Source organism: Syngnathus floridae, chromosome 1 (assembly GCF_059516105.1).
Source record: "Syngnathus floridae isolate MCC-2025c chromosome 1, RoL_Sflo_1.0, whole genome shotgun sequence".
Taxonomy (NCBI): Eukaryota; Metazoa; Chordata; class Actinopteri; order Syngnathiformes; family Syngnathidae; genus Syngnathus; species Syngnathus floridae.
In genome coordinates this window covers 19518431-19545059 of record NC_142413.1, presented here as the reverse complement: position 1 = coordinate 19545059, position 26629 = coordinate 19518431, and the positions used below count along the sequence as shown (strand labels likewise).

The 26629-nt window shown below is 38.8% G+C and overlaps 3 protein-coding genes, 1 long non-coding RNA gene and 1 pseudogene across 5 annotated transcripts; 4 read left to right on the top strand and 1 right to left on the bottom strand.

The window, feature by feature from the left end:
- Nucleotides 1-659: 659 nt before the first annotated feature.
- LOC148404472 (uncharacterized) lies at nucleotides 660-5519 on the top strand. Its single transcript, XM_088388774.1, has 5 exons — nucleotides 660-1681; nucleotides 2199-2510; nucleotides 3120-3374; nucleotides 3454-3669; nucleotides 3755-5519. The coding sequence occupies exons 1-5, from the start codon at nucleotides 1567-1569 to the stop codon at nucleotides 3796-3798; spliced, it is 942 nt and encodes a 313-aa protein (XP_088244900.1). The 5' UTR covers nucleotides 660-1566; the 3' UTR covers nucleotides 3799-5519.
- A 93-nt stretch (nucleotides 5520-5612) lies between these two features.
- LOC148404471 (homeobox protein CHOX-CAD-like) lies at nucleotides 5613-7794 on the bottom strand. The gene is made up of 3 exons (XM_088388786.1): nucleotides 7559-7794; nucleotides 7284-7432; nucleotides 5613-6715 (listed from the first exon to the last, which is right to left on the bottom strand). Exons 1-3 carry the CDS (start codon nucleotides 7767-7769, stop codon nucleotides 6515-6517), a joined length of 561 nt encoding a protein of 186 aa, XP_088244912.1. The 5' UTR covers nucleotides 7770-7794; the 3' UTR covers nucleotides 5613-6514.
- Nucleotides 7795-11079: 3285 nt separating this feature from the next.
- LOC148404470 (uncharacterized) lies at nucleotides 11080-12409 on the top strand. The gene is made up of 2 exons (XR_015862458.1): nucleotides 11080-12155; nucleotides 12233-12409. It is a non-coding gene; the product is annotated as an uncharacterized LOC148404470 (long non-coding RNA).
- A 3254-nt stretch (nucleotides 12410-15663) lies between these two features.
- On the top strand, nucleotides 15664-19564 carry LOC148404469 (T-cell surface antigen CD2-like; annotated as a pseudogene). Its single transcript, XR_015859893.1, has 5 exons — nucleotides 15664-15969; nucleotides 16479-16790; nucleotides 17400-17654; nucleotides 17735-17950; nucleotides 18036-19564. The product of XR_015859893.1 is annotated as a T-cell surface antigen CD2-like (transcript).
- Nucleotides 19565-20897: 1333 nt separating this feature from the next.
- LOC148404468 (T-cell surface antigen CD2-like) lies at nucleotides 20898-26546 on the top strand. The gene is made up of 5 exons (XM_088383229.1): nucleotides 20898-22852; nucleotides 23384-23695; nucleotides 24306-24560; nucleotides 24640-24855; nucleotides 24941-26546. The coding sequence occupies exons 1-5, from the start codon at nucleotides 22738-22740 to the stop codon at nucleotides 25114-25116; spliced, it is 1074 nt and encodes a 357-aa protein (XP_088239355.1). The 5' UTR covers nucleotides 20898-22737; the 3' UTR covers nucleotides 25117-26546.
- Nucleotides 26547-26629: the final 83 nt, after the last annotated feature.

Below are 26629 nucleotides of genomic sequence, written 5' to 3'. Positions count from 1 at the left end.
ATTGTTCAAAAGTATTATATTACCAATTGGAGAGACGATCATGTAGGGATCTTCTATCCTGTTCGCAAAAGCAGTCATAAAGATCAAACATAAAGATCACCGTCTCTGTGGTTGCACAATGGAGTGCTGTTTCGACTTTTCCTTGGCAAACGCCTGTAAATTAGTCACAGAAATTAAATTACGATTGGTAAGGTTTACGTGCTAGTCATTTAGCTTCGTATGGGTCTTTGGGTTCCATGACCAAACCGCATTAGACAGAACGTCACATAGAACCGAAGCGTGTAAAATTGAGGTTCAGCTACATATTTTAGGTTGTGTATAGTAACTCTTCAGAATTAAGTTATGTGCAGTATTTTTATCCTAAATACAAAATAGTTGGTCTTTTTGATCCATGAAATAAAAGACTTAACTGCTGACCAATTGCAACCCTTAAATTGTGTAACCTGTGACTTTTTTAAGGAGAGCAATGAACTAAAACTGAAATACGATATATTCCACTATAAATAATTTATTTTTAAAGACAGATTATGACAATGCTCTATGATTTTTTTTCTAATTTTTTTGTAGTTTACAAAATGCAGCTAAGCCTTGACTTTATGTGGATTTTGGGGTTTAGAATTTGGGAATCACGTTAACCCTGAAAGGGCGTTATTTAGAAAGAGTTGGAAGAGGAAAAGATCTCGGAGCCATGCATACAAGTGTATCGGGAAATTGCAGTGGGGAAATACTTACTAAGATACACGTGTTTTCATTTGGGGAATAAAATCATTGTTCTGGGTGAAGATTAATACGATATGTTCACCATGTTGTTTTTGTTGTGTTGTTACCCTGCCTCTTTACTACTGGTGGGTTTGTTGGATTGTGCTAATGTACCTTTACGATCTTGCTGCGGGAGACCCGGTTCTCAATTCCCATCCCAACCCGCAATATAAATACAGCAGGCTTGTTATTATTAAGAGAAATCCAAAGAAAACTCCAGAGCATTGCTTACTTGCCACGATGCCTGTGTCAGTGTTTGTTCATTTGCTTAGCTTTTCACATTCAGCCAGGTCAGCATTGAAAATGAGAATCAGTTCTCAATTGCCCTGCCTTGATAAATACGTCCATTTACAGTATTGTATTTGTTTCTGCACTGTCTTGCCAGCTGAGGGAGCCACAGTCTCAATGTGAATGGGAAGGAAAGTGCATTTCCAGCAGTAGTCTAAAGTGAACAGTGGATTGAATTGATTGGGATAAATACATTAGTCATCATTTTTGTATTGTTAATTTATGTGTATATCATTTCATATCAAAACAGATCAACCAACCAAGTTCACATTAAAAAAATACTTAATTAGAGGTCATGACCAAAATGGGTAAAATAGAAAGGAAAGAGAAAAAAAGCGAAAACCTGGTCTGTATATGGCTGCTCTATGTAACATTTCGGCGTAAAGCGGCTCCTTAAACGTTACTTGATGTCGTTTTCTCCTTTTGAGCTGGAGGGATTTCCATCAGAAGGCCTTAAGTCGTAATGTTGATAAAACAAGAAGTACAACTTCCCTTTCCTCTCTGCCATGAAAAGAACAAATGCAAAAACTGCTCGATACTCTTTCTCACATCCCTTCAGAGGCATCTGAGTGCGTTGTCAAAGATATGAAAGCTACAGCTGGACTCGTGGTGTGGCTATTTGCACTTTCTCAAGGTGAGGCATTTCACTCTTAACGAAAATATCTGCAGCAATAATGAAATGATGTTTTTACCTTTAAGCTTGTTCGCCTCATTTCCATTTCTCTGCAAAAATCTGCAATCTTTTTGGAACAGTGGAAATTCAGTTGAAGAAAATGTCTTTATAAATAAATCAGCAATTCATTTTAACTGAAAGTAAAATTGATATCAATAAAATGATTCATATAAAGCTCAGATGCACACGTAAAATGTTCCAGTTACAGCCAACTTATTTGTTCTGGCTGGAATGATTATTTGGAAGATCTCTTCCCAAAACACTATAAATCAATTTACATTATTTTCACAACAATTAAGAAAACAAAAATAGTTAACTCGACCTTCGAATTCTACAAACATTAATGTTGTCCTCTTCAAACATTTGTTTTATCAACTCATTAAAAAAACAGAGTAGCAAAATGAATTGTCAATCACTTTGAAGTTTGCCTTTTTAAAAACCTTTTTATGTGATAACTTGTTTAATTATTCTTTTGTAGGTATGGATACGCCCTGTGATGGCAGAAGAGAAAGAGCTCTGTGTTACGGACCACTGGGTGGTGAAATAGTCCTCAGTTTGGTGGACAAAGCCACAACTGCTTATAACTGGGGGAACGGAATAGCCACCTTACTTAGAGTCAGACCGAACCAGATTCAGATTAGATTACCTGAAAAAATTAGCTTCACCCAAAACAATGGGAGGCTGAAGATAAAAAACCTAATGAGAAATGATAGTGGAAACTATACTCTTAATATCTTTAACGCAGTGGGAACAGAAGTTCAGTCTCGGACAATGCAATTGGTCATTGAAGGTGAATAACAATTTTTGTATTTTTTAATTTAATTTGTACACGTGCAAACACTGGTATAGTGTAAATACCACTATAAAAATTACACCCTTAAGTGAATTCAGTCTTTTAGGATAGAGGTTTATCAGACAATATTGGATTTCTATTCTTGGCAAAAATGCTCTGAATATGTCAGATTGTAGTAACAACACGTGTGTAGATCATTATGCAAATGTTTGTGTGGACTCTGCCTGCACCCTTCTAAAACAGGAACTTTCTTTCTTTTCTTAACGACAATGTTTGCTTGATGCAACTTTTCTGGAAGACATTTCTTTCCAAACAAATTTTAGTCTTTTGTTTGGACTGTTTGGTAGTCTCTCATGCCAACTGTTGCGATATAAAAATAAATAGATATGTTTAACCATTTTTGTCTATGCCTAAAGTCAGCTGGGAGACACTCCAGCTTCCAATGACTCAACAGAGTAAGCGGTCCAAAGAACTGATGGTCGAAAATTATGTACACTTTAATCCCGGGCTTGTCTCCCATTAAGATCACCTCCAATTTATATGACAATGGGAACCAGTGAGCCGCTTTATGCCAGTATTGACATTTACATTTGTATGTTGTCTCAGATCCTGTAATCTCTGTCCATCTGGTCTCAAAGTGTCAATTCCAAGGAAAGCAACCGGTGACTTGCTTGCCCCAGGGAGGGGATAATCTTCAATACAGCTGGAGCCTAAACAAAAAACCACTGCGAGACTCGGATCTTCTCTCAGGAGATGTTCAAGCAAACAACATCACCCTGAAACAATCCATATCAGGACAGTTAGTCTGCTCTGTCAAAAACAACGTCAGTGAAATCCAAAAAGAAGTCTTTGTGTCTTGTGGTGAGAATGAACACATTCATATAGTGACGCTAAATACAGTTTGGTGGTTGTTGATGTTTTTGTTTTTGTTTACTTATAGTGTTCATTAAGTGCACTTCCAATGGGACTCTCATATCTGAGTGGTTGCCTGAAATCAATGAAACTCTCTGTGACACCTTCATCGATGGATCCAAGAGCAACCAAAGCAACAATTATTTGCTCATAATAAGGGGCGTTCTCTCAGCTCTGTTCATCCTCCTAATGTTCGGCTTGGCGGTTGTCTACAAGCAGAAGAAAAAGCAAAGCAGTATTGAAGGTACGCATTTTGCCAATTTGTAGTTTGAACGCAATTCTTTTACTCAAGTTTTCATTTAGTCTCAATTTTCTGCCTTTGATCAAAGATGAAGAGGAACTGACGTACGCTAATGTCAGGATCAATCGTTAGCCAAGGAGGGCAAACAAAGAGATGGAAGACGTGATGGTGGAGTATGGCCAAGTGAGGTTCTCGGAGCGACCTCGTCGAACTGTAGTGGTGAATAATGATCCAAGTACTTATGCCCAAGTCTGAAGGGACAGGTGATTTTTCTTTTTGTGTTGTTGTTTTACAATAACTCAAGAGTACATGGCTGAGGTGTTCGTTACAACACCAAAAGGCCTATAAAATATTTAATGAGAATTTTTATAAAGTTTGGAATATGGATTGTAAGATATGACATTCTTGTTCAAAGTGAATATTAATTTCTACAGTGGATATATTCTAGCTGGGATTTGTTCCAGGATGTGTCCTAACCAGAAAGGGTTTCTTTCCTGTCATCAAACTCCCAGATCTCCCAGGCTTTTTTTCCACGACATCTTTTGTTAGCGCTAAACTGCTCTAATCAACAGTATTTCCTTATTATAAGTCTCGGCACAATGATTAAATTTCTACGAAAAAGCAACTTGCAGTGAACATTGTGGAAAATGATGAGGGAAATTTTCAAGTATGTGACCAAGTCCTATCTGCTTTTGGTCATGGGTGTGGTCAAACCTTTGCTCTCTATGGCATGATAGGCATGACTTCTTTAACCGTGTTACACCCTTTGCAACATGACCCATTTTCTATGTAGAGATAAGGTCTTATACAACGTGTATAACAACATGTAACAAATAATACAAATCTTCTTTCTTTTTTTAAATAACTCTGACAAAAACACCCTTCATTGACTTCAACTTTTTGACTATGATTGATGTGGTTTGGTTGTTTGGGGTCAAAGTTCGACAATCTTGGTCAACCGTTTAGCTGATTCACAGGCCCATCAAACATGTTTATGTCCTCAAACACCCACCTGAGATTATTTTTAACTGAACGCTCTCCTTAAAACGCAGTTGAACTTTTGACGGACATAATCTACTAAGACTGACAATCGTTCTAGCCTCATTTAAAGTAGTTCAATCTTCCTGAATGACACAGATTTCTTTCCACAAAGTTTTAATTAAATGGAGTTTTTATATATTATTTTTCTCTGACAATAGACATCTTTGTTAGTAAAAACAGGAACTCCCATGCTTAGTAGCATGCCTTAAATACTTCAATAATTTCTAGAGTAAAAAAGTAAAATAACAAAAAGTCCTTGGCATTTTGGCTCCGAAGCACCAAAGTAACCCAGTTTTAAATTACTAATAATTGTAATCCTATGTATTGATCATAAAATGGATTAAATGCAAACGTATTGAACTTAAAAGTTAAATACAACTGAACTTTTCTTAACGCGTGCTATTCTGAATTGAAATAAAAAAGAAAGCCTCTGTAACATGACATGCAAAATTTGAACATTTTACTCTGTGATTATTTTATGTAGCACTTGAGGAAACTCGAAGATCACAAGTATCGCACTTTGTGATTCACTGGGAATTACATTATGCAACATGCATCAATAGCTCTAAAGAATTCAAAACAAATAATTGCAATAATCTTGTATACTGCTCAGCCAAACATATATATATATATATTTTTTTTTTATTTTTTTTATTAAAAATGACTGAAACACGTTGACTCTTTTCACTAGACAGTCCAACAGCAAAATGCCTCATTGGTCTTTTGAAACCTTTCCTTCTGTTTTTTGAACCAAAAGTTGAGAAGACGTCCGAAAGGAGCCTGCAGCAGACTTACTTTTACAGTACTTAATACAACAAGCAAACAAAAATAAAAAAACAAAAACAAACAAAGAAGCAAAAAAGTCTGTGATTTCTCTTTTTTTAACTTTAAATCATGTGTGCGTATATGCGCGTGTGTGTGCGTGCGTGTGTGTGTGTGTGTATGTTTGTGGAAGTGTAAAGGCCACTCACTCATGTCAAAGAGATAAAAATGTTAAATGTGAATTCAAATAGCCTGTAATGTTCCTTTAATGCTCCACAGGCTTCCTACGACTAAAACATCCCCAGCAGTTCATCATTTTCCTGGCAGGCTTGTTAGTCGGTTGTTTGACATGCTGTTGAGCAATTTGCGACTGCTCGTCAGGATGTGGCTGTTGTCTATCAAATACTTGTATTAGCATGAAACCTTTCACCTTTCCTACAGAGTCACTGATTAGACTATTCCTGTCATGAATGTTTTTTTTCCACCTTCAAAACAACGCATTTTGCCTACATTCACTACAAGCCCAAACTTTCTAAACTTGCGATATAATCAGAGCTATGAAAAACGGAACGTGGTTGCTTTTCTCACTCTTTTCCTACTTGTGACAAACAGAACATTCTTTCTCACTTCTTTCTTTCTGTTTCCTGTATATAAAAAATATCATTTTACTTGTCTCAAAATAATTACCAAGTCTGTTTTTACATGGAATTACTCCCTCCTGTGCTCAAGTGCAATTCACATTGTTACATATAGTATTTCAAGCATAGTAAACAAAAGAAAGTCTTTACTGCACAGACTCTTCAAAATATCTGAACAAATCCCAACAGTGTCAATTTGAACATTTTTCTTCATTGTGACCATTTGGATCTATTAATTCTCGGTTGTAACAGTATCTGTGGAGTGATTCACATTCACAGATTAAAGTTGTCAAAAATAGTTCATTTGAGACTAATGCCCTTCTTGTAAATGGCTCACAGTTCATCATGTCACCATTTCACTGATCTCTTCTCGCATCCTGTAAAAAAAAAAAAAAAAATCTTCCCAATTATATGAACTCCATCTTGTATTCCTCCGACATGGCATTAGACAGAATATTGCTGCCTGGGCTTGGGACATTGTGACCATCACTGGCCCCTGTAGGCACAGGTGGGGTGGAAGTAGACGTGGAGGGCTGCTGTGAATCTTGCAGCTTCTTCCGGTGTATCTTCCGTTCTTTGGCACGTCTGTTCTGAAACCAGATCTCCACCTGGTAAATGTAGTAAAAAGCAAGAATTGTTGTGAACAGACAAAACAGAGCCGTCGGTTGCCCTTGATAAAGCCTTGATAAATTCAGTGCTTGTGAAGTGCAGTCCACATGTTTACATATTGTTACATGAAACATCATCATTATCATTGTAATATGTTTTATGATTTACTGATTTTGTATTTTTACACCACACTTGTTGAGTAGAATTTTGTGAACTTGTCTTCGTGAAGGTGACCGCTTGAAAGACTCCAAGTGTTTATTAAGTGAACAAATCTAATCGAAGTAGATGACTAATGCAATTGCATCCACCTTACTGCATTCATCTTATTGTGTCAAATGATTTTAAAGATTTATTTAAATCTAATTTAAGTGCTAGAAAAAAAGCAACACAAAAACCTCTGATTTAGTATAACCTTTTTAGCCCTTGTTTTTGTATTATAATGTTGTACTTCCAACGTTTACACAATTGTAGAATAAGTGATTGAAATTGAAATAATTCAGAACCCCCCCCCCAAAAAAGAAGCTGAGTAGGAATATGACAAATTCCTACTGAGCCCCAGGCTCTCACCTGTCTTTCAGAGAGGTTCAGTGCCATGGAGAGCTCAGACTTGCGCCTCATTGTGATGTAGCGGTTGAACTGAAACTCGTTCTCCAGTTCCTGGCGCTGGTGGTCCGTGTACACCACCCTGTATTTTTCCTTTGTGCGAGTCTTCCCTCCTGCAAAATACAAAAGTCCAATCATTCACCATAATGAAAAATAGATTATTTTTTCCCCATCACGTTGTAGTTGCCAGGCCAATCATTTTTGTCACGTATGGCAAATGAATCAGTGCAAGGACTTACTCTCAAAACAGGACTGTATTGTTTTCATGTAATACTGGGAAGGTGGAGTCCCAGGCTTGGGATTTGTCCACAGTCCTCTGTTGAGGAGAAAGAGGAGGGTGAGCAAAGCCCTGATGCACATCACTGACTGGTACCCTACACTTGTACGCCTGGCAGGGGGCAACGAGTCCCTTACAAAAGGGGTAGATGGATTTGATGTCTGGGATGCCATCAGTGAGGGGAAGGAGTCTCCCAGATTAGAGATCCTTCACAACATCGACCCTCTCTATAACCGTGCGCGCAGTGGCTCCTTACAGAAAGGATATGGGATTTGGAATACAGCCGTGCAGGCCTCAATCCGAGCTGGAGACTGGAAATTGCTGACCGGAGATCCTAGTTACGGAGACTGGACACCACTGCAGGTGCTTCCGAGCTTCCCTGTCAGCTGGTGGAACCTTGAGCGGCACACTGAACTCAAGAAATCAGTATGGCTTTTCAATATCTCTGGAGATCCCTATGAACGTTGTGACCTCTCAGAGCAGAGACCAGATGTGGTCAAAGAGTTGATGGCGAGACTGGTGTACTACAACCGTACTGCCGTCCCAGTACGGTACCTATCAGAGGACCAACGGGCTGACCCCAGCCTGAATGGTGGTGCCTGGGTTCCATGGATGGCTGATGAGGAAGAAGACAGCCGGGACACATTTTATCCAAAGAAGAATATGGACTGGAAGAAAAAGATTAAACTGTCTCATAGCAGATCATTTTTCAAGAGACTCAACACTAGGATCATGTCCAACAGGATATGACTATATAAAAGCAAGACACATGAATATCACAGAGTCTGGGCTCTATTTTAGTAGATTGGCATGAATGCAGTTGGCGCAAAATGGGCCTAACTTCATTTTCATGCTAACAGTTTCCCTCGCCCCAGACTCATCCGACAATTTGGTAACAAAGTAGCTTGCGCTTGGCCTAAAAACGGCTGCATCGTTATTTTCTTGCCGAATCAATGGCCTAGTTCATTTGAGTAGACATGGTACACCTCACTGGGTGTTCCTGCCACCCCCCAGAAAATTTGGTTAGAAAAGGAAACTAGGCTTTAGACTTTCCAAAAGCTGGTCAAACTCCTGGCGCAAGTGGTGTACCGTAGAGAAGGATTACACTGCCCACATCACATACACGGCCAACTACATTATCTGTAAGGCGAAATCTTGCAGTTACCAATATCACGCAGGACCCCAGTAAGTCTATTTCTGTTCTTGCAATGTCAAGCCCGGCATACGTACTGGGCCTTTTGAAGAATGGAAACAGTATTGTATGGAATTGTCTATTCAAACATCATTAAGATGATGCTACTTTTAGCCAAAAGGCCCATTGCCTTATTGCGTTGGCAGCATTCAATCGCTCATAATGTATTTAATGTTAATGTTTGCATTGTAGACTTATATAACGTGTTATGTGTGTTTGGGCTGTAGACTTTGTTCTGTACTGCATCTCTTTCACAGTATGCGAAGACTCTGCTACCTCAGAAATGCTGTATGCTTTACCTTCAGGTAGATTGATCAATCTAAGGACAAAGTCACAGACATTAGAAATGTCTGCAATAAATGACTTTACAATGAGCTAATTACACTTATATTTCCATGTTTCTTTTGCCAAACAAGGTTACTATGTTTGTTCCTCAATATATCAATGTACTGTATAGGTCAAATTTTCTATAGTGTGACGAATCTGAATCTATGGAAAAAAAAAAATTAAAAAGTGAAACCATGCAATATGTTAGATCTAGAAAGTTAAACCAATATGAAACATTTGATGACATAAGGCATTTATATCAAAATAATGATGAACAATCTATGTATTTAGTCAGTGTTGTGAACAAAAAGGCTAGCAGCAAATGTAATTTTACATACATACAGTGGGGGAAATAAGTATTTGACCCCTTGCTGATTTTGCAGGTTTGCCCACTTACAAAGAATGCAACGATCTACTATTTTAATCATATGTACATTCTAACAGTGAGAGACAGAATCCCAAAGAAAATTCCAGAAATTCACATCATATGAATTTATAAAAATTGATAACCGTCTGATGAGGAAAAACAAGTATTTGAACCCCTGGACAAACAGCATGTTAATATTTTGTAGAAAAGCCATTATTGGCCAGCACAGATGTCAAACGGTTTTTATAGTTGGTGACAAGCTTTGTGCACATTTCGGCAGGGATGTTGGCCCACTCCTCCCTGCAGACAGCCTCCAAATCATTCAGGTTCCAAGGTTGTCGCCTGGCAACTCGAATTTTAAGCTCCCTCCAAAGATTTTCAATTGGATTCAGGTCTGGAGACTGGCGAGGCCACTCCAGAACCTTGATGTGCTTCTTCTTCAGCCACTCTTTTGTTGGTTTGGCGGTGTGCTTAGGATCGTTGTCGTGCTGAAACACCCATCCTCGACCCATCTTCAGCTCTCTCACTGGGGGAAGGAGATGTTGGTCCAGAATTCTACGATACAAGGCCCCGTCCATCCTCCCCTCAATACGATGGAGTTGTCCCGTCCCCTTGGCTGAAAAGCACCCCCAAAGCATGATGTTGCCACCACCATGCTTGACGGTGGGGATGGTGTTCTTTGGGTTGTACTTGGTGTTCTTTGCCCTCCAAACACGACGAGTTGAGTTGAGGCCAAAAAGTTCTATTTCGGTCTCATCTGACCACATCACCTTATTCCAGGCCTCTTCTGAGTCGTCCAGGTGTTGAATGGCGAACTTCATGCGGGCCTGTACATGTTTCTTCTTGAGCAGGGGGACCTTGCGTGCGCGGCAGGATTTCAATCCATGACGGCGTAGTGTGTTACCAACCGTTTGTTTTGTAACTGTGGTCCCAGCTGCCTTCAGTTGATTCATCAGTTCCCCCCTTGTGGTTTTGGGATAATTCCTCACCATTCGCATGATCAGGGAGACCCCACGAGGTGAGATCTTGTGTGGAGGCCCAGACCGAGGGAGGTTGGCGGTGGTGTGGTGCTTCTTCCATTTCCCGATAACTGCACCGACAGTTGATCTTTTCTCTCCAAGCTGCTTTCCGATTCTCTTGTAGCCCATCCCAGCCTTGTGCAGATCAACAATCCAGTCCCCAGACCTGAATCCAATTGAAAATCTTTGGAGGGAGCTTAAAATTCGAGTTGCCAGGCGACAACCTCGGAACCTGAATGATTTGGAGGCTGTCTGCAGGGAGGAGTGGGCCAACATCCCTGCCGAAATGTCCACAAAGCTTGTCACCAACTATAAAAACCGTTTGACATCTGTGCTGGCCAATAATGGCTTTTCTACAAAATATTAACATGCTGTTTGTCCAGGGGTTCAAATACTTGTTTTTCCTCATCAGACGGTTATCAATTTTTATAAATTCATATGATGTGAATTTCTGGAATTTTCTTTGGAATTCCGTCTTTCACTGTTAGAATGTACATATGATTAAAATTATAGATCGTTGCATTCTTTGCAAGTGGGGAAACCTGCAAAATCAGCAAGGGGTCAAATACTTATTTCCCCCACTGTAAGTCTTATGAATCCAGTGTACAATAAAGCAAACTTTAAGAACGTGCTTACTATGTGATTTTTAAAGTGCCTTTCATCGCTCCTCTATAGCAACTTCGTTGTATGATGTTAACCGTGGCGCAAACCAATTACGTATACAAAAAAATAAAAATAAATAAATATATATATATATATATACAGGGTCCGGCAAAATGTTTGCATGTTCTCCCGCGTGGGTTTTCTCCGGGCACTCCGGTTTCCCGGTTTCCTCCCACATCCCCAAAACATTCTTGGTAGGCCGATTGAGCACTCCAGATTGTCCCTAGGTGTGAATGCGAGTGCGGATGGTTGTTTGTCTCTGTGTGCCCTGCGATTGGCTGACAACCGGTTCAGGGTGTCCCCCGCCTACTGCCCGTTGACGGCTGGGATAGGCTCCAGCACGCCCGCGACGCCCGTAGGGACGAAGCGGTTCAGAAAATGGATGGATGGATGCATCAAATGAAATTTCACATCCACTTCAACGCATTTTCTTGGCACCAAGATGCCATAAGATCGTCTCGAACCAATACTGTTCAAAGCACAAAAACAAAAAACAGGGGAATTTTACTCCAAATGTAAAGGATAGGATAAAAAAATGTGAATAGGCAAATTCCTAAATGGCAAATTCCGAATCTGTAGGGGCCCAACTTTTTGTTATGTCGTGGCTCAACTTCCATCCAAACAAATTGTTGGAGAAGGGAAATTCTCACTGAATATAAGTGTCATATTTGCTGTAATGATGTCAAATGTATTGTATAACCTCCAAGAATTTAAATGATAATCATATGTGACATAGTTTTTGCTGTTTTGTTGGTATCACTTTTTGAAGCACTTCATTTGGCAGATTCCACTTAATTGTTTGTCCATTATATCAATTTGGAGTTTTATATGATTTGTAAAATTGTATTTTACAGTTACATTTCTTATGTCTTTGTTTCAGAAAACCTTTTATCAATCGTGATTCCAGTTTGTTCTGCACTGGCTGCTGTGCTTGTAATTGTAGTTTTGTCTTGTTGCTTGTACAAGAAAAGAAGGAGAAACAGGAAGTCAGGTATGACTCGCTCACAGACAATTTGTAGAAATTAGTTATTGTGACAATATATTAATGATTTTCTGGTTTATTTCAAGGTCATGGTAAATCCAAGAAAAAAAAGGCTGCAGTGGAATTCTGGAAAATGAGTGATCATGCGCAAGACAATTTTCAACACGGATTAAATTAAAACAGCAAATATGACTCTGAGTGCAATAATGTTTTCTGAGCTGTAGTAAATTCAAGTGCTTATAAAAAAATCAAGCTTACCGTAATTTCCGGTGTATAAGCTGCGACTTTTTTCCAAAATTTTGAACCCTGCGGCTTATAGTCAGGTGCGGCTTACATACGATTTTTTTTCGTGATTTTTGTGATGACTTGATCACTTTTACTCTTAACACTATTATATACAGTAAAAGCTACAAAACAAACTGACAAATAACTCGTTTTCAAATCAGACGACTAAAAACTGGTCAAATATTTAAAAAAAAAAAATATTAAAAGTGAAGACAATTTGCAATTCTAGTAATGACACACGAATTTGATGCACAATTTTTCTTCGTGGGCCACATAGAATGATGTGGCGGGCCGTATCTGGCCCCCGGGCCTTGATTTTGACACCTGTGCTCTAAACCCTTTCTCTTACTCTGCCATGTGGCTCAGAGATTACACAAAGCAGTGGCGCTGTTTGGACCATCTGCATTGTATTAAAACCCAATCAATCAGCATTTAAATTAAATTCTTCTGACATTTTGCTCACCAAAAACAAGTTGTAATGAATGTGAACTTTCAATGCATTTTATTCAAAAGGTTACTTTGAACCCTGAGGCTTAAATAAATGCGGCGTACTTATGGAATTTTACAGCCTCCGGCCTCCAGGGGGCGCTCTAGCAGGAAGCAAGAGCGAGACAGGCGAAGAAGAGACAATGCGCCGAAGAAGACGTGCTAGTTTGATTACAACATTGCGCGCATCACGCAGAACGCGATCAAGACGGACATCACTGAAAGGAAGCTTTTATACACAAACCGTCATTATAGGGGACAAAAGAAATGCATATGATGCCGCTTTTAAGCTAAAGGCAGTCGATGTTGATGACATTGTGTTGCGGCACCCTTTTCTTTATTTCGTGGACCCTCATCATGGAAAATGCTAGAAGAAATGGATAAAAACGACGACGAAAGAGATACTGAGAAAGTGTGTGGCGAAGGATATCTGACGCTATTCCAATCGTAAATTGAGGAGGAAGACTTCGACGGTTTCAGTGCACAGGAGGAAGATGAAGACGATGAAGCTCTTTTTTTTACTTTTACCAGCCCTGTTAGTGCTGTGCTACCGTGTTGCTGCTGTGTTACCGCCGCGTCTCAGTGACTTTTACCGGTATGTTTTATTTACTGAGAAAGTGTGTGGCGAATGATATCTGCTATTCCAATCGGAAATTGAGGAGGAAGACTTCGACGGTTTCAGTGCACAGGAGGAAGATGAAGACGATGAAGCTCTTTTTTTAACTTTTACTTTAACCAGCCCTGTTAGTGGTGTGCTACCGTGTTGCTGCAATATTACTGCCGCGTCACAGGCAGTGTTTGGAAAGAAATGTTAAGGTATGTTATTAAAACTTTAAAAAAAGCTTTCTGTGTCCAGTATTTCTTTGTTCATAACTCGCGTGCACACTTCCGTGTTGCTGCGGTACTACTACTGCGTCACAGGCAATGTTTAGAAAGACATGTTAAAGCATGTTATTCAAACTTCAAAAAGGCTTTCTGTGTACTGTCTTTCTTTGTAAAAAACTCGTGTGCACATGCGGCTTATAGTCCAGTGCGGCTTATGTAAGAAAAAAACTAAAATATCTCCGAATTTTAGCTGGTGCGGCTTATACACCGGTGCGGTTTATACACCGGAAATTACGGTACTTGAATTGAGTAGTTTGCTTATATTTTAGAGTACATTACTGTTTATCAACAGCTACAGCTGAACCTCGATGTTATGCGGACTTTGGGGCCCAGAATTTGGGAATTGCGTTAACCTTGAAAGCGTGTCATTTCGAAGGTCATGGAAGTGTGATAAAACCAGAGCCATGCATACGAGTGTATCGGGAAAGATACACATGTTTGCATTTGGGGAATAACATCATTGTTCTGGAGGAAAATTAACACAATATAATTGTTCAAAAGTATTATATTACCAATTGGAGAGACGATCATTTAGGGATGTTCTATCCTGTTCGCAAAAGCAGTCATAAAGATCAAACATAAAGATCACCGTCTCTGTGGTTGCACAATGGAGTGCTGTTTCAACTTTTTCTTGGCAAACGCCTGTAAATTAGTCACGGAAATTAAATTACTATCGGTAAGGTTTACGTGCTAGTCATTTAGCTTCGTATGGGTCTTTGGGTTCCATGACCAAACCGCATTAGACAGAACGTCACATAGAACCGAAGCGTGTAAAATTGAGGTTCAGCTACATATTTTAGGTTGTGTATAATTCTTCAGAATTAAGTTATGTGCAGTATTTGTATGCTAAATACAAAATAGTTGGTCTTTTTGATCCATGAAATAAAAGACTTAACTGCTGACCAATTGCAACCCTTAAATTGTGTAACCTGTGACTTTTTTAAGGAGAGCAATGAACTCAAACTGAAATACGATATATTCTACTATAAATAATGTATTTTTAAAGACAGATTATGACAATGCTCTCTGATTTTTTTTCAAATTTTATGTAGTTTACAAAATGCAGCTAAGCCTTGACTTTATGTGGATTTTGGGGTTTAGAATTTGGGAATCACGTTAACCCTGAAAGAGCATTATTTAGAAAGAGTTGGAAGAGGAAAGAACTCGGAGCCATGCATACAAGTGTATCGGGAAATTGCAGTGGGGAAATACGTCCTAAGATAGACGTGTTTGCATTTGGGGAATATAATCATTGTTCTGGGTGAAGATTAATACGATATATTCACCATGTTGTTTTTGTTGTGTTGTTACCCTGCCTCTGTTTACTGCTGGTGGGTTTGTTGGATTGTGCTAATGTACCTTTACGTTCTTGCTGCGGGAGAACCGGTTCTCAATTCCCATCCCTACCCGCAATATAAATACAGCAGGCTTGTTATTATTAAGAGAAATCCAAAGAAAACTCCAGAGCATTGCTTACTTGCCACGATGCCTGTGTCAGTGTTTGTTCATTTGTTTAGCTTTTCACATTCAGCCAGGTCAGCATTGAAAATGAGAATCAGTTCTCAATTGCCCTGCCTTGATAAATGCGTCCATTTACAGTACTGTATTTGTTTCTGCACTGTCTTGCCAGCTGAGGGAGCCACAGTCTAAATGTGAATGGGAAGGAAAGTGCGTTTCCAGCAGTAGTCTAAAGTGAACAGTGGATTGAATTGATTGGGATAAATACATTAGTCATCATTTTTGTATTGTTAATTTATGTGTATATCATTTCATATCAAAACAGATCAACCAACCAAGTTCACATTAAAAAAATACTTAATTAGAGGTCATGACCAAAATGGGTAAAATAGAAAGGAAAGAGAAAAAAAGCGAAAACCTGGTCTGTATATGGCTGCTCTATGTAACATTTCGGCGTAAAGCGGCTCCTTAAACGTTACTTGACGTCGTTTTCTCCTTTTGAGCTGGAGGGATTTCCATCAGAAGGCCTTAAGTCGTAATGTTGATAAAACAAGAAGTACAACTTCCCTTTCCTCTCTGCCATGAAAAGAACAAATGCAAAAACTGCTCGATACTCTTTCTCACATCCCTTCAGAGGCATCTGAGTGCGTTGTCAAAGATATGAAAGCTACAGCTGGACTCGTGGTGTGGCTATTTGCACTTTCTCAAGGTGAGGCATTTCACTCTTAACGAAAATATCTGCAGCAATAATGAAATGATGTTTTTACCTTTAAGCTTGTTCGCCTCATTTCCATTTCTCTGCAAAAATCTGCAATCTTTTTGGAACAGTGGAAATTCAGTTGAAGAAAATGTCTTTATAAATAAATCAGCAATTCATTTTAACTGAAAGTAAAATTGATATCAATAAAATGATTCATATAAAGCTCACGTAAAATGTTCCAGTTACAGCCAACTTATTTGTTCTGGCTGGAATGATTATTTGGAAGATCTCTTCCCAAAACACTATAAATCAATTTACATTATTTTCACAACAATTAAGAAAACAAAAATAGTTAACTAGACCTTCGAATTCTACAAATATTAATGTTGTCCTCTCCAAACATTTGTTTTACCAACTCATTAAAAAAACAGAGTAGCAAAATGAATTGTCAATCACTTTGAAGTTTGCCTTTTTAAAAACCTTTTTATGTGATAACTTGTTTAATTATTCTTTTGTAGGTATGGATACGCCCTGTGATGGCAGAAGAGAAAGAGCTCTGTGTTACGGACCACTGGGTGGTGAAATAGTCCTCAGTTTGGTGGACAAAGCCCCAACTGATTATAACTGGGTGAACGGAATAACCACCTTACTTAAAGTCAGACAGAACCAGATTCGGATTATATTATCTGAAAAAATTAGCTTCACCCTAAACAATGGGAGGCTGAAGATAAAAAACCTAATGAGAAAAGATAGTGGAAACTATACTCTTCTTACCTTTAACGCATCGGGAGCGGAAATTCAGAATCGGACACTGCAATTAGTCATTGAAGGTGAATAACAATTTTTGTATTTTTTAATTTAATTTGTACACGTGCAAACACTGGTATAGTGTAAATACCACTATAAAAATTACACCCTTAAGTGAATTCAGTCTTTTAGGATAGAGGTTTATCAGACAATATTGGATTTCTATTCTTGGCAAAAATGCTCTAAATATGTCAGATTGTAGTAACAACACGTGTGTAGATCATTATGCAAATGTTTGTGTGGACTCTGCCTGCACCCTTTTAAAACAGGAACTTTCTTTCTTTTCTTAACGACAATGTTTGCTTGATGCAACTTTTCTGGAAGACATTTCTTTCCAAACAAATTTTAGTCTTTTGTTTGGACTGTTTGGTAGTCTCTCATGCCAACTGTTGCGATATAAAAATAAATAGATACGTTTAACCATTTTTGTCTATGCCTAAAGTCAGCTGGGAGACACTCCAGCTTCCAATGACTCAACAGAGTAAGCGGTCCAAAGAACTGATGGTCGAAAATTATGTACACTTTAATCCCGGGCTTGTCTCCCATTAAGATCATCTCCAATTTATATGACAATGGGAACCAGTGAGCCGCTTTATGCCAGTATTGACATTTACATTTGTATGTTGTCTCAGATCCTGTAATCTCGGTCCATCTGGTCTCAAAGTGTCAGTTCCAAGGAAAGCAACCGGTGACTTGCTTGCCCAAGGGAGGGGATAATCTTCAATACAGCTGGAGCCTCAACAAAAAACCACTGCAAGACTCTGATCTTCTCTCAGGAGATGTTCAGGCAAACAACATCACCCTGAAACAATCCATATCAGGACAGTTAGTCTGCTCTGTCAAAAACAACGTCAGTGAAATCCAAAAAGAAGTCTTTGTGTCTTGTGGTGAGAATGAACACATTCATATAGTGATGCTAAATACAGTTTGGTGGTTGTTGATGTTTTTTGTTTTTGTTTACTTATAGTGTTCATTAACTGCACTTCCAATGGGACTCTCATATCTGAGTGGTTGCCTGAAATCAATGAAACTCTCTGTGACACCTTCATCAATGGATCCAAGAGCAACCAAAGCAACAATTATTTGCTCATAATGAGGGGCGTTCTCTCAGCTCTGTTCATCCTCCTAATGTTCGGCTTGGCGGTTGTCTACAAGCAGAAGAAAAAGCAAAGCAGTATTGAAGGTACGCATTTTGCCAATTTGTAGTTTGAACACAATTCTTTTACTCAAGTTTTCATTTAGTCTCAATTTTCTGCCTTTGATCAAAGATGAAGAGGAACTGACGTACGCTAATGTCAGGATCAATCATCAGCCAAAGAGATAGAAGACGTGATGGTGGAGTATGGCCAAGTGAGGTTCTCAGAGCGACCTCGTCGAACTGTAGTGGTGAATAACGATCCAAGTACTTATGCCCAAGTCCGAAGGGACAGGTGATTTTTCTTTTTGTGTTGTTGTTTTACAATAACTCAAGAGTACACGGCTGAGGTGTTTGTTACAACACCAAAAGGTCTATAACATATTTAATGAGAGTTATTGAACTTTTCATTCTTTATGGAAGAATTATTATAAAGTTTGGAATATGGATTGTAAGATATGACATTCTTGTTCAAAGTGAATATTAGTTTCTACAGTGGATATATTCTAGCTGGGATTTGTTCCAGGATGTGTCCTACCCAGAAAGGGTTTCTTTCCTGTCAACAAACTCCCAGATGTCCCAGGCTTTTTTACTTTGAACCCTGAGGCTTAAATGAATGCGGCGTACTTATGGATTTTTATGGCCTCCGGCCTCCAAGGAGCGCTCTAGCAGGAAGCAAGAGCGAGACAGGCGAAGAAGAGATAATGCGCCGAAGAAGACGTGCTAGTTTGTGTTTACATTTCGCGCATGATGCCGCTTTTAAGCTAAAGGCAGTCGATGTTGATGACATTGTGTTGCGGCACCCTTTTCTTTATTTCGTGGACCCTCATCATGGAAAATGCTAGAAGAAATGGATAAAAACGACGACGAAAGAGATACTGAGAAAGTGTGTGGCGAAGGATATCTAACGCTATTCCAATCGGAAATTGAGTCAAGTCAAGTCAAGTTTATTTGTATAGCCCTAAATCACAAACAGTCTCAAAGGGCTTCACATAGACAAAAATGGACAATTAATCTCAAAGCATCCCCTGATCTTAAGCTCCCAAAAGGGCAAGGAAAAACTCAAAAACCCCTGCCCGGGGAAAATGAGAAACCTTGAGAAGGGACCACAGATGGAAGGATCCCCCTTTCAGGATCACCAGGTTGTAATGGATGCAGAGAGGGCACAAGTAATATATAATATGAAAATCAATGAAAAAATGGATGTCGGAGGTGCCCTCGATTGTCCTGGCAGTGTCTTCAAGGAGGTTGAGCTGCAGCAAATTGAGGAGGAAGACTTCGACGGTTTCAGTGCACAGGAGGAAGATGAAGACGATGAGGCTCTTTTTTTTACTTTTACTTTAACCAGCCCTGTTAGTGCTGTGCTACCGTGTTGCTGCTGTGTTACCGCCGCGTCTCAGTGACTTTTACCGGTATGTTTTATTTACTGAGAAAGTGTGTGGCGAAGGATATCTAACGCTATTCCAATCGGAAATTGAGGAGGAAGACTTCGACGGTTTCAGTGCACAGGAGGAAGATGAAGACGATGAAGCTCATTTTTTTACTTTTACTTTGACCAGCCCTGTTAGTGCTGTGCTACCGTGTTGCTGCGGTATTACTGCCGCGTCACAGGCAGTGTTTTGAAAGAAATGTTAAGGTATGTGATTAAAACTTTAAAAAAGCTTTCTGTGTCCAGTATTTCGATGTTAATACCTCGCGTGCACACTTCCGTGTTGCTGCGGTACTACTGCTGCGTCACAGGCAATGTTTAGAAAGACATGTTAAAGCATGTTATTCAAACTTCAAAAAGGCTTTCTGTGTACCGTCTTTTTTTGTAAAAAAAAACTCGTGTGCACGTGCGGCTTATAGTCCGGTGCGACTTATGTAAGAAAAAAACTAAAATATCCCCGAATTTTAGCTGGTGCGGCTTATACACCGGTGCGGTTTATACACCGGAAATTACGGTACTTGAATTGAGTAGTTTGCTTATATTTTAGAGTACAGTACTGTTTATCAACAGCTACAGCTGAACCTCGATGTTAAGCGGACTTTGGGGCCCAGAATTTGGGAATTGCGTTAACCTTGAAAGCGTGTCATTTCGAAGGTCATGGAAGTGCGATAAAACCAGAGCCACACATACGAGTGTATGGGGAAAGATACACATGTTTGCATTTGGGGAACAACATCATTGTTCTGGAGGAAAATTAACACAATATAATTGTTCAAAAGTATTATATTACCAATTGGAGAGACGATCATGTAGGGATGTTCTATCCTGTTCGCAAAAGCAGTCATAAAGATCAAACATAAAGATCACCGTCTCTGTGGTTGCACAATGGAGTGCTGTTTCGACTTTTTCTTGGCAAGCGCCTGTAAATTAATCACGGAAATTAAATTACGATTGGTAAGGTTTACGTGCTAGTCATTTAGCTTCGTATGGGTCTTTGGGTTCCATGACCAAACCACATTAGACAGAACGTCACATAGAACCGAAGCGTGTAAAATTGAGGTTCAGCTACATATTTTAGGTTGTGTATAGTAACTCTTCAGAATTAAGTTATGTGCAGTATTTTTATGCTAAATACAAAATAGTTGGTCTTTTTGATCCATGAAATAAAAGACTTAACTGCTGACCAATTGCAACCCTTAAATTGTGTAACCTGTGACTTTTTTAAGGAGAGTGTTGGATTCTGTCCACAATTTAGGGAGCGCGTTATCTGCGCCTCACGGCAAAAGCCTTTGCCAATCACCTGTTATTCAATTTACTCACTGCGTGCTCGTTTGATTTCTTCAGATTTAGGAAAATGCAAAGACACTGAAGCAGAAATTAGACTTAGACAGCTTGGTTGAGTTCAATCACAATTCTTGTTCAAAAAGCTCTGTTTTCAGGAAAGTGCAATACAGCGCTGGGCCCTTCAAGAGCGGAAAGTCTCCATTCAGAAAAGGCAAAGTCCAAGGTTGTTAGATCAGTTTTATATTCAGTAGCACATTGTGGGCTGGGATTGATGGGCGATGAGTCTTCGGGGTGGGGCAAGTTCGAAGGAGAGTCTGCTTCCATGGGAGTGGTGCTGGTTATGGGCGATTCGGTGTGTTGGTGGGGGGCTGTTGGTGTGTGTGTGTGGAGGGGGCTGTTGTCTTCCATCCCGTCTCTCGGCCTTGGCGACCATCTTTGGCCGAGTTCTCGGGTGGCTCCTTCTGGCACCCACTGGTTTTATCTCCACGTGACCTTCCTGTGAACATTCTTCTCCAATCTTGGACATACACTGTCGTACCGCATTCAACCGTATCTTTGCTTTGTTAGGCAAACTATTTCCCTCTGTGCAGAGCGTTCAGTAGTAATCAAAAACTGGCGTCTAGCATTAGTCAAAACATAAGATACAATCAAGTACTGAACGGTCAAGACGACTCTGGCCGTGTCCATGATTCAGAGAAAAAACATCAGGCATGCATTCCACAGTTCCTTAAGGGTCATTAAGGTATTTAGGCAATATATAAAAAGTCATTTGTTATTTCAAAGTCCTCAGAAATATATATATCAGATCATAAAGTTATAAAAACCTTTCTCATCACCACTTATCAAAAATGTCTAGTTATGTCTTCTTTATTGATTTGGTGTGTAGGTATAATTATATGCTTCAAATGTTTCTTTTATTTATTTAATATGTGAATATACTTGTCTGCTTATGTACTTTATTCAATGAGGTTTGAGCATATCTGTTTTTGTAGCGAGGCAGGACTTTTTGTATTTCTACCTCATTCCTTCAAGAGCAATGAACTAAAACTGAAATACGATATATTCCACTATAAATAATGTATTTTTAAAGACAGATTATGACAATGCTCTATGATTTTTTTTCTAATTTTTTTGTAGTTTACAAAATGCAGCTAAGCCTTGACTTTATGTGGATTTTGGGAATCACGTTAACCCTGAAAGGGCGTTATTTAGAAAGAGTTGGAAGAGGAAAAGATCTCGGAGCCATGCATACAAGTGTATCGGGAAATTGCAGTGGGGAAATACTTACTAAGATACACGTGTTTTCATTTGGGGAATAAAATCATTGTTCTGGGTGAAGATTAATACGATATGTTCACCATGTTGTTTTTGTTGTGTTGTTACCCTGCCTCTTTACTACTGGTGGGTTTGTTGGATTGCGCTAATGTACCTTTACGATCTTGCTGCGGGAGAACCGGTTCTCAATTCCCATCCCTACCCGCAATATAAATACAGCAGGCTTGTTATTATTAAGAGAAATCCAAAGAAAACTCCAGAGCATTGCTTAGTTGTCACGATGCCTGTGTCAGTGTTTGTTCATTTGCTTAGCTTTTCACATTCAGCCAGGTCAGCATTGAAAATGAGAATCAGTTCTCAATTGCCCTGCCTTGATAAATGCGTCCATTTACAGTACTGTATTTGTTTCTGCACTGTCTTGCCAGCTGAGGGAGCCACAGTCTAAATGTGAATGGGAAGGAAAGTGCGTTTCCAGCAGTAGTCTAAAGTGAACAGTGGATTGAATTGATTGGGATAAATACATTAGTCATCATTTTTGTATTGTTAATTTATGTGTATATCATTTCATATCAAAACAGATCAACCAACCAAGTTCACATTAAAAAAATACTTAATTAGAGGTCATGAACAAAATGGGTAAAATAGAAAGGAAAGAGAAAAAAAGCGAAAACCTGGTCTGTATATGGCTGCTCTATGTAACATTTCGGCGTAAAGCGGCTCCTTAAACGTTACTTGACGTCGTTTTCTCCTTTTGAGCTGGAGGGATTTCCATCAGAAGGCCTTAAGTCGTAATGTTGATAAAACAAGAAGTACAACTTCCCTTTCCTCTCTGCCATGAAAAGAACAAATGCAAAAACTGCTCGATACTCTTTCTCACATCCCTTCAGAGGCATCTGAGTGCGTTGTCAAAGATATGAAAGCTACAGCTGGACTCGTGGTGTGGCTATTTGCACTTTCTCAAGGTGAGGCATTTCACTCTTAACGACAATATCTGCAGCAATAATGAAATGATGTTTTTACCTTTAAGCTTGTTCGCCTCATTTCCATTTCTCTGCAAAAATCTGCAATCTTTTTGGAACAGTAGAAATTCAGTTGAAGAAAATGTCTTTATAAATAAATCAGCAATTAATTTTAACTGAAAGTAAAATCGATATCAATAAAATGATTCATATATTATGATACACTTAAAGCTCAGATGCACACGTAAAATGTTCCAGTTACAGCCAACTTATTTGTTCTGGCTGGAATTATTGTTTGTAAGATCTCTTCCCAAAACACTATAAATCAATTTATATTATTTTCACAACAATTAAGAAAACAAAAATAGTTAACTAGACCTTCGAATTCTACAAACATTAATGTTGTCCTCTTCAAACATTTGTTTTACCAACTCATTAAAAAAACAGAGTAGCAAAATGAATTGTCAATCACTTTGAAGTTTGCCTTTTTAAAAACCTTTTTATGTGATAACTTGTTTAATTATTCTTTTGTAGGTATGGATACGCCCTGTGATGGCAGAAGAGAAAGAGCTCTGTGTTACGGACCACTGGGTGGTGAAATAGTCCTCAGTTTGGTGGACAAAGCCACAACTGCTTATAACTGGGTGCACGGAATAGCCACCTTACTTAGAGTCAGACAGAACGAGATTCAGATTATATTACCTGAAAAAATTAGCTTCACCCAAAACAATGGGAGGCTGAAGATAAAAAACCTAATGAGAAATGATAGTGGAAACTATACTCTTAATATCTTTAACGCATCGGGAGCGGAAATTCAGAATCGGACACTGCAATTAGTCATTGAAGGTGAATAACAATTTTTGTATTTTTTAATTTAATTTGTACACGTGCAAACACTGGTATAGTGTAAATACCACTATAAAAATTACACCCTTAAGTGAATTCAGTCTTTTAGGATAGAGGTTTATCAGACAATATTGGATTTCTATTCTTGGCAAAAATGCTCTAAATATGTCAGATTGTAGTAACAACACGTGTGTAGATCATTATGCAAATGTTTGTGTGGACTCTGCCTGCACCCTTCTAAAACAGGAACTTTCTTTCTTTTCTTAACGACAATGTTTGCTTGATGCAACTTTTCTGGAAGACATTTCTTTCCAAACAAATTTTAGTCTTTTGTTTGGACTGTTTGGTAGTCTCTCATGCCAACTGTTGCGATATAAAAATAAATAGATATGTTTAACCATTTTTGTCTATGCCTAAAGTCAGCTGGGAGACACTCCAGCTTCCAATGACTCAACAGAGTAAGCGGTCCAAAGAACTGATGGTCGAAAATTATGTACACTTTAATCCCGGGCTTGTCTCCCATTAAGATCACTTCCAATTTATATGACAATGGGAACCAGTGAGCCGCTTTATGCCAGTATTGACATTTACATTTGTATGTTTGTCTCAGATCCTGTAATCTCGGTCCATCTGGTCTCAAAGTGTCAGTTCCAAGGAAAGCAACCGGTGACTTGCTTGCCCAAGGGAGGGGATAATCTTCAATACAGCTGGAGCCTCAACAAAAAACCACTGCAAGACTCTGATCTTCTCTCAGGAGATGTTCAGGCAAACAACATCACCCTGAAACAATCCATATCAGGACAGTTAGTCTGCTCTGTCAAAAACAACGTCAGTGAAATCCAAAAAGAAGTCTTTGTGTCTTGTGGTGAGAATGAACACATTCATATAGTGATGCTAAATACAGTTTGGTGGTTGTTGATGTTTTTGTTTTTGTTTACTTATAGTGTTCATTAACTGCACTTCCAATGGGACTCTCATATCTGAGTGGTTGCCTGAAATCAATGAAACTCTCTGTGACACCTTCATCGATGGATCCAAGAGCAACCAAAGCAACAATTATTTGCTCATAATGGGGGGCGTTCTCTCAGCTCTGTTCATCCTCCTAATGATCAGCTTGGCGGTTGTCTACAAGCAGAAGAAAAAGCAAAGCAGTATTGAAGGTACGCATTTTGCCAATTTGTAGTTTGAATGCAATTCTTTTACTCAAGTTTTCATTTAGTCTCAATTTTCTGCCTTTGATCAAAGATGAAGAGGAACTGACGTACGCTAATGTCAGGATCAATCATCAGCCAAAGAGGGCAAACGAAGAGATAGAAGACGTGATGGTGGAGTATGGCCAAGTGAGGTTCTCAGAGCGACCTCGTCGAACTGTAGTGGTGAATAACGATAGTACTTATGCCCAAGTCCGAAGGGACAGGTGATTTTTCTTTTCGTGTTGTTGTTTTACAATAACTCAAGAGTACATGGCTGAGGTGTTTGTTACAACACCAAAAGGTCTATAACATATTTAATGAGAGTTATTGAACTTTTCATTCTTTATGGAAGAATTTTTATAAAGTTTGGAATATGGATTGTAAGATATGACATTCTTGTTCAAAGTGAATATTAGTTTCTACAGTGGATATATTCTAGCTGGGATTTGTTCCAGGATGTGTCCTAACCAGAAAGGGTTACTTTCCTGTCATCAAACTCCCAGATCTCCCAGGCTTTTTTTCCACGACATCTTTTGTTAGCGCTAAACTGCTCTAATCAACAGTATTTCCTTATTATAAGTCTCGGCACAATGATTAAATTTCTACAAAAAAGCAACTTGCAGTGAACATTGTGGAGAATGATGAGGGAAATTTTCAAGTATGTGAACAAGTCCTTTCTGCTTTTGGTCATGGGTGTGGTCAAACCTTTGCTCTCTATGGCATGATAGGCATGACTTCTTTAACCGTGTTTCACCCTTTGCAACATGACCCATTTTCTATGTACAGATAAGGTCTTATACAACGTGTATAACAACATGTAACAAATAATACAAACCTTCTTTCTTTTTTTAAATGACTCTGACAAAAACACCGTTCATTGACTTCAACTTTTTGACTATGATTAATGTGGTTTGGTTGTTTGGGGTCAAAGTTCGACAATCTTGGTCAACCGTTTAGCTGATTCACAGGCCCATCAAACATGTTTATGTCCTCAAACACCCACCTGAGATTATTTTTAACTGAACGCTCCCCTTAAAACGTAGTTGAACTTTTGACGGACATAATCTACCGAGCAAATAATTGATAACGCCACGCAAGTGTCATAAAGCACCTCCAACAGTTCTGTGCCATTTATCTTCATTTTAGGCGTTGGGTTGAATCCACCAAATTATTCAGTATTCTCTTACCCTCGCAATATGGACAACTTTTATTTTGCAAAAAAGTAAAAACTTAGAATGAAAGGCATTTAGATAATTCAACCGTTTATTATGACACATTCATGTGATCAGACCCTACCATGCCGAAGATATAAAACTATAAACCCAAACTCGTGGCTCAAGATATTATATTTCGATGTAGCCTAAATCTTTATATAAATACTTTGGAGGCTTTTGACTTCATGTTGCAACCCAAACCATTTTATTCTGAAAATCTCTAAAATGTTTTATGTGATAGGAAGTAAATAAAATATTTTTAAGACTGAGAATTGTTCTAGCCTCATTTAAAGTAGTTCAATCTTCCTGAATGACACAGATTTCTTTCCACAAAGTTTCAATTAAATGGAGTTTTTATATATTATTTTTCTCTGACAATAGACTTCTTTGTTAGTAAAAACAGGAACTCCCATGCTTAGTAGCATGCCTTAAATACTTCAATAATTTCTAGAGTAAAAAAGTAAAATAACAAAAAGTCCTTGGCATTTTGGCTCCGAAGCACCAAAGTAACCCAGTTTTAAATTACT